Source organism: Misgurnus anguillicaudatus, chromosome 7 (genome assembly GCF_027580225.2).
Source record: "Misgurnus anguillicaudatus chromosome 7, ASM2758022v2, whole genome shotgun sequence".
Classification (NCBI taxonomy): Eukaryota; Metazoa; Chordata; class Actinopteri; order Cypriniformes; family Cobitidae; genus Misgurnus; species Misgurnus anguillicaudatus.
The window spans coordinates 18919523-18931415 of NC_073343.2; the positions used below are offsets into that span (position 1 = coordinate 18919523).

General features: G+C 37.3%; 2 protein-coding genes across 2 annotated transcripts; one reads left to right on the top strand and one right to left on the bottom strand.

The window, feature by feature from the left end:
• Nucleotides 1-925: 925 nt before the first annotated feature.
• LOC129417917 (photoreceptor outer segment membrane glycoprotein 2) lies at nucleotides 926-4852 on the bottom strand. The gene is made up of 4 exons (XM_055172800.2): nucleotides 4600-4852; nucleotides 3259-4178; nucleotides 2799-3045; nucleotides 926-2417 (listed from the first exon to the last, which is right to left on the bottom strand). The coding sequence occupies exons 2-4, from the start codon at nucleotides 3837-3839 to the stop codon at nucleotides 2151-2153; spliced, it is 1095 nt and encodes a 364-aa protein (XP_055028775.2). The 5' UTR covers nucleotides 3840-4178; nucleotides 4600-4852; the 3' UTR covers nucleotides 926-2150.
• Nucleotides 4853-5535: 683 nt separating this feature from the next.
• LOC129418151 (transmembrane protein 179) lies at nucleotides 5536-11872 on the top strand. Its single transcript, XM_073869497.1, has 4 exons — nucleotides 5536-5914; nucleotides 6729-6864; nucleotides 8951-9031; nucleotides 9191-11872. Exons 1-4 carry the CDS (start codon nucleotides 5613-5615, stop codon nucleotides 9371-9373), a joined length of 702 nt encoding a protein of 233 aa, XP_073725598.1. The 5' UTR covers nucleotides 5536-5612; the 3' UTR covers nucleotides 9374-11872.
• The last annotated feature ends 21 nt before the right edge of the window (nucleotides 11873-11893 follow it).

Below are 11893 nucleotides of genomic sequence, written 5' to 3' on the forward strand. Positions count from 1 at the left end.
TTTACTATCATAACATATTTAAAATCAATTTAGTCATAATTGAACTTTATAGTGTAAAAATAGAGTTAGAGGCCATCGGTATTGTTATAGTAGCCTGATGTAATCATTTTTGTGAATAACTGTATAAGCCTATTCAGGCACGAGATTGAGGCATAGTTTTTGCATAGGTGTTGAATATATACACTCACCTAAAGGATAATTAGGAACACCTGTTCAATTTCTCATTAATGCAATTATCTAATCAACCAATCCCATGGCAGTTGCTTCAATGCATTTTGGGGTGTGGTCCTGGTCAAGACAATCTCCTGAACTCCAAACTGAATGTCAGAATGGGAAAGAAAGGTGATTTAAGCAATTCTGAGCGTGGCATGGTTGTGGTGCCAGACAGTGCCGGTCTGAGTATTTCATAATCTGCTCAATTACTGGGATTTTCACGCACAACCATTTCTAGGGTTTACAAAGAATGATGTGAAAAGGGAAAATATCCAGTATGCGGCAGTCCTGTGGGCGAAAATGCCTTGATGCTAGAGGTCAGAGGAGAATGGGCAGACTGATTCAAGCTGATAGAAGAGCAACTTTGACTACAATAACCACTCGTTACAACTGAGGTATACAGCAGAAGACCCCACCGGGTACCACTCATCTCCACTACAAATAGGAAAAAAAGGCTACAATTTGCACAAGCTCACTAAAATTGGACAGTTGAAGACTGGAAAAATGTGCCTGGTCTGATGAGTCTCAATTTCTGTTAAGACATTCAGATGGAAGAGTCGGAATTTGGTGTAAACATAATGAGAACATGGATCCATCATGCCTTATTACCACTGTGCAGGCTGGTGGTGGTGTAATGGTGTGGGGGATGTTTTCTTGGCATACATTAGGCCCCTTAGTGCCAATTGGGCATCATTCAAATGCCACGGCCTACCTGAGCATTGTTTCTGACCATGTTCATCCCTTTATGACCACCATGTACCCATCCTCTGATGGCTACTTCCAGCAGGATAATGCACCAAGTCACAAAGCTCAAATAATTTCAAATTGGTTTCTTGAACATGACAATGAGTTCACTGTACTAAAATGGCCCCCACAGTCACCAGATCTCAACCCAATAGAGCATCTTTGGGATGTGGTGGAACCGGAGCTTCGTGCCCTGGATGTGCATCCCACAAATCTCCATCAACTGCAAGATGCTATCCTATCAATATGGGCCAACATTTCTAAAAAATGCTTTCAGCACCTTGTTGAATCAATGCCACGTAGAATTAAGGCGGTTCTGAAGGCAAAGGCGGTCAAACACAGTATTAGTATGGTGTTCCTAATAATCCTTTAGGTGAGTGTATATAGAATATATATGATTTCACGAAAATTTTTCTTCACAGTGCATTATGGACAGGAATTTAAAAGGCAGGAATGCAGTTGAAAGTTACTATTTGATTATTCAAAAATAACTTTATTTGGTAACATTAAAAATTTTTGATATTAATGGACTAACTCAAAATAAGCTGTTCTAAATGTAATAAACATCCCTAAATTCAACTGCCCTTAAAAAATGTAAATTTCTAACACTGCAATCCAACCTACTTACCATATGGACTAAACACATGTATTGATCCTTATTCACACTATTTACAGTACATGGTACAATTGCTAAACACTTTTATATAAATTAGACTGTTGCATCTTTATTAAGAGGCAGTTTAAGATGTCAAGGCCCCATGTTGCTTTACACTGACATAAACCTCTTCTTTGCATGTCAAAACAATGTAATTCATGATTTTCATTTCACATTGAAACGGAATTCAGCAAAAATGTGCCATTTGGGTGTGTCCCTTTAAATGCAAATAAACTGATCTCTGCACTAAATGGCAGTGCTGTGGTTGGATAGTGCAGATTAAGGGGCAGTATTATCCTCTGACATCACAGGAAGAGTCAAATTTCAATGATCTTTTTTTTCACATCCTTGCAGAGAATAGTTTACCAAAACTTAAAAAGTTACTGGATTGATCTTTTCACATTTTCTAGGTTGATAGAAGCACCGGGGACCCATTTCTAGCACTTAAACATGGAAAAAATCAGATTTTCATGTTTGTTTGTTTGCTTATGTATGTAACATTTAAAACGGTCATCAGAATGAACAATATGGCCAAAGGCTAACTGGCTATTGGAATAGGCTTTGGAGGCACATTGTCTGGACCATAGTGTGCTGTGGATGGTCTGTCAATGTTTGGATCTCCATTGCTGGCTGTGTTGATTTGGTTAAACTTGCCCAGGTTTTTGATAATGCTGAAATTAGAGCGAGCCGTCTCCACCAAGCTGCTCTCAAGGAGCCACCCGTCAGAGTCACTTTCGGGGTCACCTTGACGCACCACGTTCTCCAGGGCCGTCTGGAGGTACCGGACCCCCGTAAGGACAGAGAGCTGTCAGAGAAGGTACTGATATTAGAGGCTGGGTTAGTTTACACCAAAAATGAACATTCTGTCATAATTTACTAACCAAACCGTTCATGGGCCCCATTCACTTCCATAGTATTCTTTTTTCTTACTATAGAAAAATGTTTGGTTACAAACATTCCTCAAAATATCTTCCTTCTTGTTCATCAGAGCAAATAAATGTATACAGGTTTGTAACAACGTGAGCGTGGCAGAATGATGGCAGAATTTACATTTTTGGATGAACGATTCCTTTAAAAGGCTTTGCAAATATTTATAATTTCACTATGGATTAAAACATCAAAGATGCTTTCAAATTAAACGCAAGTTTTAACTTTGCTGATCAGCAAAACAATAAAGACAACTCACCTCAAACAGCCAGATAATAAGAACAGTAAGGCCAATTGAATGCATGATGTTTGTGTAGTACTCTAACAGAGCTTGTCGACAGCCTCTCATCCACAGGTTGAGCTCCTCTGTCTGGTACTCGTAATTAAAGTGGGCCGAGTTATTGGTGATTTGATCCTGAATGCATGGACGAGGAGAGTTGACATTGCAGCAGCTGAAAGGAACTGCGTCCATTAGATATTTGCCCTCCACATTACTGCGAAGGCGGCTAATAAGAAAAGAAAATACATTTTAGAATATTCCGATTTTAGGAAGAAATGTCCGTAAGGGTTTTCAATTGTTTTCACAGTGGTACAAGATTATTTGATTTTGGGGGTCATATCACAAACCAATATTTTTTTAAGGTCCAATTTAAATGCTATTAGTATCAGAATCTAAATCAAATATAATTCCTTATTTTGACTTGGCATGTCTAACTTACTCCACCACTTCCCGTTGAGACATGTCTAGGTACCGGTTGCTGACCCACTGGATCTGAAACCAGTCTCTGTGGCCCTCATTCCCACAGCATTGGAACTGGATCTGCAGGAGATCGACAGTGCGTTTTAAGAAGCAGCGTCCGGGTGTGTCCGTGTCCTTATAGTACCGCATAGCATCACGTAGCCCCAGCATGAGTGACTCTTCCAGCTGTCCGTGCAAGCTGTAGCACATCAGGGCGCCCACGAGGACACTCAGAGTGAAGAAAAACGTACAAATTATGTATGGAAGCATGACAAGCTTCCAACGCAAGAACTTGCTAGTGTCCACACAGTCATAGCAGATCTTTCCTCCTAAAAAGTTGATTCCACAAGCTATCAATCCCACTGCAATTAGCATGTTTGGCACAGACTGAAGCTGACGTTCGGTCATTAGGTCCTGCCGTTTGTTAATCTCCACTTTCAGAAAGATTCCCAAACTAAAGAGGATGATCCCTGTTACCACAGAAACCCAGTTCAGCACCCACAGAACCTGAGCCAGTTTGTCCCTCTTGGTTTTAGTGAACCTCACTGGTAACACAGCCATATTAGATCCGTGGTAATTCCCTTAGTTTTATAGAAGCATATACTGTTGGTATTTAGACAAGTGCATAATAGGACTTATTCTTCTTAACCATCAGCTTTATGCCCTAACTTAGTGTTATTTAGTAGCTATGTCCAAACTGTAAGAATGTAGCAAATTCATTTTAAGGATTTTAATTGTGAGATGAACAGATTGTGATAAAAAGGCAAAATAAATTGGTCAGCTGAGCTTAACAAGGCCATTTAATTCACAGGTTTGTCAAAGTGGTTGAAGAGGCCATTGGTGGTGATTTCAAAAAATAGTGAAATATTTTCCACTCCAAATATTTTTGCAAATGTACACCTGAGGAAAAAAGCAACACAGTAGGTACACTGAGCAAAACCAGAACATTACATAGAGATGCAAAACTGTATAACATAAATCTGACTTGGTGAAATTATCATTGATACTATGGTAACTGTATTAATTGCAATATATTACGCTATACCAGATTCAGCAATCTTCCGATTTCGGATCAGCACATCATTACTATTTACATACATTTCCATAAAAGTATTGTAAATACTCTCCAAATGTAAAATCCAAATATTTGCAGCCATATAAGTGATAATTCTAAAAATATTCATGGTCACGATATTATAGGCTCAAAATAGCAGGCAAAACAAAGTTCACCTAGACAAACATACGCAGGCTTGTCCTCATTCAGACTTGGTGAGTAAGGATGATCCTTGAATAGGGATTGTATTAAAGAGGTATTACTCACCAGTTCATGTCTACGGCATTCATGTCTATGATATTTCACTTCATTAAAGTTGATTAGTCCCTGTATTTCCATCAGATGTCCTCAGTTTTTGTCCAACAATATGAATGCATTGTTTGTTCATAAAAGTGGACATTTGTGTAAGGGTCTGCCACAGGCTAAGCTGTGACCTCTCTCATAATTCCTTTTAATCAGTAATCAGCCCAGTTGGATTTGCCTTCTGCCATCAGCACAAATCTCACTGTGTGTGTGTGTGTGTGTGTGTGTGTGTGTGTGTGTGTGTGTGTGTGTGTGTGTGTGTGTGTGTGTGTGTGTGTGTGTGGAGAGAGAGAGAGAGAATAGAGATAGTGATAGTAAACGAGAAAGAACTATAGGACACAAGATCCTGTCTCCTATGCTGATATGTATCTTGCATGTCCCATGATTAAATACTTAAAAACCAATGCAAGAGCCAATGAGATACATTATTGACGTTCTGCCATATTTCAACTTAAAGCACAGATTATTGTTTGCAAATTAAACATTGTAATTTAAAACAGTCTATTTCTGACCTCTATATTGTATTTCAAATAAAATACCAGTATTGCATCTTTTGTAAGCTGTTCTTGTAGATGAAAAAAAAACACAATAAAGCCCCTAATGGTCACAAAAGGTCAGGTATGTAGTAGTAGGTTTTTATACTGTATTAATATGTTTGAGATATAACAAACAACGCAAATTGCTTATAAAAGTCCTACCTATCTTTTATTGAATAGGCTATGGTTTGAACTAGGCTACCTGCTGCATAATTTATTTTTTTCTAACCACAGGCATTACAACGCTTTCTGAAACATTTGTATGAATTAATGCTTTTAGAAAACTATTTAAAGTTTGTGTTGTACAGTTTTGACACTATTTTGCCTTTAAATGGCATCGGGGCTTGTGATATATTCTGCTAGGCGCCTCTTCTGCAGAGTCAAACTGCGCAGCTGCAGAGCCACAGCTCAAGGCTGGCTTGCGCCACAATCGCGATCAAAATGGCAATGGATAATTTCATATTTGCCCAATGCATCCTTTATTTTTTAGCCTTCGTATTTGGCTTCATAGCGGTAGTACCTCTCTCGGAAAACACTGATGATTTTCGGGGGAAATGTTTGCTGTTTACGCGAGGTATGTGGCAGAACGAGAACATCACGGTGTCGAAGCAGCGCTTTATCATTGAGGAATGGGGACCACAGTCATCCTGCAGTTTTATCACTGCTGTCGGCATCGCGTCACTAATCCTGTCCGCTGTCCAAGCCTGGAGACTGCTGTTCTTTATCTGTAAAGGCCACGACGAGTGAGGGGGTCATTTATTTCATATTATTGCATGTAGATCTCACTTGTACAGTATTAGACATTACTTCCAGTGATGCGGTTTGGATGCTGAGAGTGTGCATGGTTGCTGTTATGTCATACAGTACCACATATTACAGTAGCATATTCGTTTAATGTTTAGTTACATAATAAACTACAATGTAATTGTGATTTGGAAGCCTCATATTTTGCACAATATGAAGGTCTAAATAAGTTGATAGTGGCCATAACCAAGTAACGTGGCCAATATTTTACACTAGAAGTTATACAATTTGAAAATAGATTTTGAGCAGTTTGTAATAATAAAGAAATTGATAAATAATTATATTACCCAGTATTTCTATAATGTTGACATCCATTTTAGAAACCATTATTCTTTGAATAGTTCATCAAGTTCAATATTTCAGTCAGTAGTTCAACCTAAATCATGTACCCAAACCTTTATTTTAGACAAAAACAATATTCCCAAAATATCACAGCAGCCTCTTTCCAATTAAATTCTATGGTAATTTACACTTCCAAGTGTCAAAATGGACAAAGCAGCTACACAAAAATATCAACACACTAACCCATCCTTTTGCTGTATATTATATGTAATAGGATAACTTTAATGTTGTTATTTGCTAAAAAATTCCCCCCTGCCATAACTCTCAAAATGTTTCTTACATGCACTCAAAAACGTTTTCTTTAAGATATGTCATGACATGTTCAGTCGAACTATTCTTTTAAATGTATTGAGTGTTGCAGATTTTTAAGCATTCTGTCTTCTTCATGTCTTTATAACCCTACGTATGTAGCTCAATCTTCAATTCCTTCCTGAACCTGCTTATCAGCACCCTCATAGTGTTTGCAGTGTTCCTTTCCAGCACAATAGTCAGTGTGGGCTTCAATCTATGGTGTGATGCCATCACAGAAGGAGGCAGTATGCCCAGCAGCTGTGAGCATGATTGTCCGGTTTCTTCTCAGGACTTATTTTATACGTTTAATTACTGTAATTGGGTAGGCCTTTTTGGGTATGTTTCTATCAATAAAGTGTATTGAGTGTTTTGTTAAAGCTCACGTAACACACGCTGTTTCTGCATTTCTGATGTTAATCTGGAGTACCTACAGAGTAGTATGACATCCTTTATATCTCTGAAGAGTCTTTAGTTTAATCAGATTTATAAAAGAAAGATTAGCTTTACCGAATCTTTCCGATAACGTACGAAAAAATGAAGAAGGAGGAGTTACTACCGCGGCTGGAGCGAGTACGAGTCATGCAACACTATACAACACTTATAACTTATGATTCACTACATGTTCGTGTCATTTATATAATATACACGCGCCTAGCTATTTCCAACATAAGACAGAAGTCTTACTTACCACGTGTAACTCGTCATGACCTGGTTCTGAAAATTCACAGCATCAAACACACACGCAAAACTCCGCTGCTAATCCGGATAATAAACTATATCCATTGTTTCCATAAGGCTGGATGTCTTCTCCTTACCTCCAAAAACACACTTCTTGTGCCATTGTTGACTTTTGAAATTAAACAAAGCTGAGTGGCGTGATAAGCTGTTAGCAAGCTCTAGCGTCTCCCGCTGACTGACGGCTGGGCGGGTTTTCCGGGGGAAGTTTTTTTTTTTAAAATATTTTTATTATGTTCCCTGAGGTATACTTATAATATTACTAAAGTTTTTTTTTAAATCATACAAATGTAGAAAATGTATTACCATTATCCACCCTGTTTTCATCCACTGATTGAACCAGTCAGTGTGATTTGTGTCCTTCCTTCCCCATTAAAGTTCCAATGTAATCAAAACCAACAAATCTTATTTTTAATATAATATCTGTGTAAGTCTATTTTTTATTCATGCACCCTCATAAACTTCAATTAAAATCTGAAAATGTACTTCCGCCCACTTGTGGTGAACATTCTCTTCTTGGACTGGAGCATTCGTTAGCTCCGCCCCCATCCAATTGTCAGGCTGCTGCCAGTTCCATTTCTAAATGAAATGCTCTCAGCTTGTGGACAAGCACGACTACAACATTTTTACTCTTTTAACTCTTTCACCGCCAGCGTTTTATAAAAAAAAGTTACCAGTCAGGGCCAGCATTTTTCATGATTTTCACAAAAGTTTAATGACTTCCACAAAATGTTCCTCTTTAAATATATAAACAAACAATATATCAAATAAAAAACATACCCTCTGCTTTCAAAAAAAAAAAAAAAAAAACAGTTTCATCCGCCCTTCATTATTTCTATTTTTATCACCTCTCAAATATTGGTAGGGTTCTTTTAAAACACCCAATTTTGAGCAAAAAGCTGTGATAATTTCATTTTTGTTAGAGATCAGATGCAGAGCATTAAAACATACACAAAGTTCTTTCTCTTTCATGTGATGCACTACTTCCGGGTTGTATAATTTCCGCCACCTGGTGGATAATAGCGGTATTGCAGAAAGCCAGAAATTCTCGTCATTGGCAGGGAAGCGCTTTCTCTTAATTGATGAGTTAACTCGATATATATTAGCATAATATTTTTTCACAGCACAGCTACTCCATCAGATTCAGTCACTCCTCTGAATGAAGTCTAAACACCAGTGGGTAGAGCTAATGATACAATAATGTGCTGTGTCTTTTTCTGAGACAGGTCATCTAAAAATGTATTTCAAATTCAAAATTGAATTCAGCCATTTTACATGTGTTTGTTTTTTTTCTGGGAACAATTATCTATTAAAAATGCTTTTGTAATAGAAGAGGAGGTGGTTTTAAGCTAGGAAATTTGCAGGATATATTAATGATACCAAGACCTGCTATATGTCAAAAGATCAAGTAAAATTTAATTCCTAATTTCATGATCCCTTATGAGTATCAACACACTTTTGCATTACTGGAATGTAACATTTTGTCATATATGTCAGTATTGAGTATTTCATCTGGCTATACTGCTTTACCTGAATATTTATTTTGCTTGCATTTGTGAATTATCTAATGTTTGTGAATTATCTAATGTTGACCACTGTTTTTTTTAAGCTGTGAGGATCTGCAGGACACTGATCTTGAACTAGGGTTGGACAACTCTGCTTTTTATGACCAGTTTGCTATAGCACAGGTTGGTCTTCAGCACATATAAAATGCCCCCGGTCCAATAAACTTGGCCCAGTTCTTCAGCCTGTATTTTGGGTTACTGTCAAAGCTTCGTCAGGCCAACATTTACAGTTTGATGATAAACTTTTACTCTTCTAGTAACTGTGATGTTGCTCTTTTTTAGTTTGGATTGTGGGCAGCCTGGCTGACTTGGCTCAGTATCACCGTCATGGCATTTCTGAAGGTCTACCATAACTACCGTCAAGAAGATCTTGTTGACAGCTTGATCCATGAGAAAGAGTTTTTACTCGGACGTTCCTCACGACGCTGCTCTGATGTGGTAGACAGGAAAAGTGGCATGATATAAAAGACAAAACATTGATTATGCTATTGATAATCTTGTAGTGTTACAGTCTGCTGCTTCTAGACAGTTGAAGTGTTTTATAGACATAAAAATCTAATTCACACATCAGATGAGCTCAACTCAAACCTGCTCAAAATACATTTTTGAAATATCCTTTGTGACACACAATCAAAGTCAATTTTACTGTCATTTATTGCCAGCCATGTCTAACTAAATGACTCTAATGTGTTTTTAAACACATCTAGAAAAGAGGAACAAGCTTCCAATCAGTTTTCTTTTCCATTAATAATACATTAGCTGAAGAGTTAGATTGTAGAGCTCAGGTATACCACAGATACTAGTTTAAACCATTTCAGTTACAGTTTAACTATATTGACATTCTGTATGTGATCCATCTTTCTTTACATTTCCTTTCTGTCAATGGGTTAAAAACATTCCGTAGAGGTACAGTGTTGCTTTCAGCTGGTTGCCGGTGGCTTGCTGTGGATTTGAATGTATGTTATTTACTGGCAACATTAGGGGCCCTATTTTAACGATCTAACCGCATTGTCTAAAGCGCACAGCGCAACGTCTAAATGGGCGTGTCCGAATCCACTTTTGCTAATTTAACGACGGGAAAAATGGTTTGTGCGCCGAGCGCATGGTCGAAAAGGGTTGGTCCTATTTTTTTAATGAGTAATGGGAGTATTTTGGGCATAACATGCAATAAACCAATGAGGGTCTCAGCTCTCATCTCCTTTAAAAGCCTGTTGCGGTGGCGCTATGTCTAATGCCTATTTAGATGACGGACTTTGTAAACTGAAAAACTAAGTGGAGGAAGAAGATCCCCAGTTTAAGAATGATGTTAAATTACTGTGTTATTTTTCACTTGTATTGAAATTGTTATTTTTTTATTAAAACCTTTAAAACCCGTTTTCTTTTAGTCATGGAAGTAAAAAAGCAGGCTTTTAATTGCTTTAAATCCAATATCATCAAAAAGTAATTTACAAGTATGTAAGAAAAGGTTTGTACTCCAAAAAATACTTTATTTGTAACAAACAGGAGATAAAGAATTTACAAACGGCTCTCCGCACGTTTCAGCACTTGGACAGCGTCATGAGTTTTTTTTAAGCATTACTTAAAAATGTTTTTCATCTCACCATATCCACAGGTACAGAGTCATCATATACAATAAATCCGTGAGGTAGCATTTAAAAAAAAATACATTTGCAAAAACAGATGCATTTGTTTAAAGCAAAGCATTTATTTACTTACCAGGCTACAAGTGAAGCAGCTCTTTGCGCCTTCTAACGTCTCATAATTAGTCCTCATTTATGTCCAAGAGACTCAATAATAATCTTTTACATTCAATCCTTTAATCTTTCATATTTAAAAGCGTTTTTGTGCTGCTGCGCATTCATGTGTGTGATAAGCAAACCCGCGTTTTCGTCCCGTTTATAGGCGCATATTACAAATGCGCTCTTTAAAAAACAAAAAACATATTGCGCCATTGACTTTAGACCAGGTTTTTGTTGGTCAATGGCATCTATTTTAGTTGCCTCAAAATAGCAACGCGCCAACAATGCGCCTAAACACACCTCGTTTTCAGACCAAAACGCCCATAGGCGCAAAAGGGATTTGCAAATGCATTTGCTATTTAAACAACGTGGCGCTAAACGTGAAAATGATAATTGCGCAGGGTTGAAACTAGCAAAAGACACTTGTGTCGCGCAATGCACCGGGTGTATGATAGAGCCCTTAATATTTATTTAACTTTGAACAAACTCTTGCCAGTAAATAACATACATTTGGGTCTGCAGTGGGTTGCTGGCGGCCGGCTGCAGGTGGCACTGAAATTTCTATGGGATTTTTTTAACAGTTCCATTTGATGTTTCTATGTATAAAATATAACCATGTATATGACTGTGATAGTATTTTCCTAAAGGAGCTGCTATTTTAAGCCATGCTTGCATGTACATTTGTGTTATATTAAACTTAAATGAAAGTTAATTTCAGTGACATAAAGCTATCTTCATTATGACATCAAACTTCAATGAAACAGTATTCTGTAGAATGTGCTGTATTGTATACGGACAGTGATCAAATATACCATAGTACTGAAATCCACCATAGCATTAATGAGGTACTGTGGTTACTACCATGATACGTGTATAGAAAGCCATCAAATGTACCATGGTATATTTTTATAAGCGGTGTGAGACTTAAAGGAGTTTTTAATGATCGAATTTGGTTAATTTATGTTGGGTTTACTTGCTTTTATGGATAGAAAGACCTCATGAACCTTAAAGGTGATTCTATTTTAAACAACTGTTGTGCATGCTGCAATAAAGTTTGATGTATTGTATGCCTTTTTGGTGTACGCATCTTCTGTTATGTAAATGCTAATGAAACATATATAGTCTGTATATGAGTTTTATAGGTTAATATGAGCACAAGTTATGAGAATAATCTCTGTAACACTCAATCCCATGTGTTTCTCACAATAAAACATTGTATATACAGTATACCGTTTTTTTTTTTTTT

Excerpts from the sequence above, each read along its gene's own strand:
- LOC129418151 (XM_073869497.1), top strand. The coding sequence starts at position 5,613 with ATGGCAATGGATAATTTCATATTTGCCCAATGCATCCTTTATTTTTTA. Across the intron at positions 6,865-8,950 it reads AAGGAGGCAGTATGCCCAGC|AGCTGTGAGGATCTGCAGGA; the intron begins AGCTGTGAGCAT and ends CTGTTTTTTTTA. Across the intron at positions 9,032-9,190 it reads ACCAGTTTGCTATAGCACAG|TTTGGATTGTGGGCAGCCTG; the intron begins GTTGGTCTTCAG and ends GCTCTTTTTTAG.
- LOC129417917 (XM_055172800.2), bottom strand. The coding sequence starts at position 3,839 with ATGGCTGTGTTACCAGTGAGGTTCACTAAAACCAAGAGGGACAAACTG. Across the intron at positions 3,046-3,258 it reads TCTCAACGGGAAGTGGTGGA|CCGCCTTCGCAGTAATGTGG; the intron begins GTAAGTTAGACA and ends TTTTCTTATTAG. Across the intron at positions 2,418-2,798 it reads TTATTATCTGGCTGTTTGAG|CTCTCTGTCCTTACGGGGGT; the intron begins GTGAGTTGTCTT and ends CTTCTCTGACAG.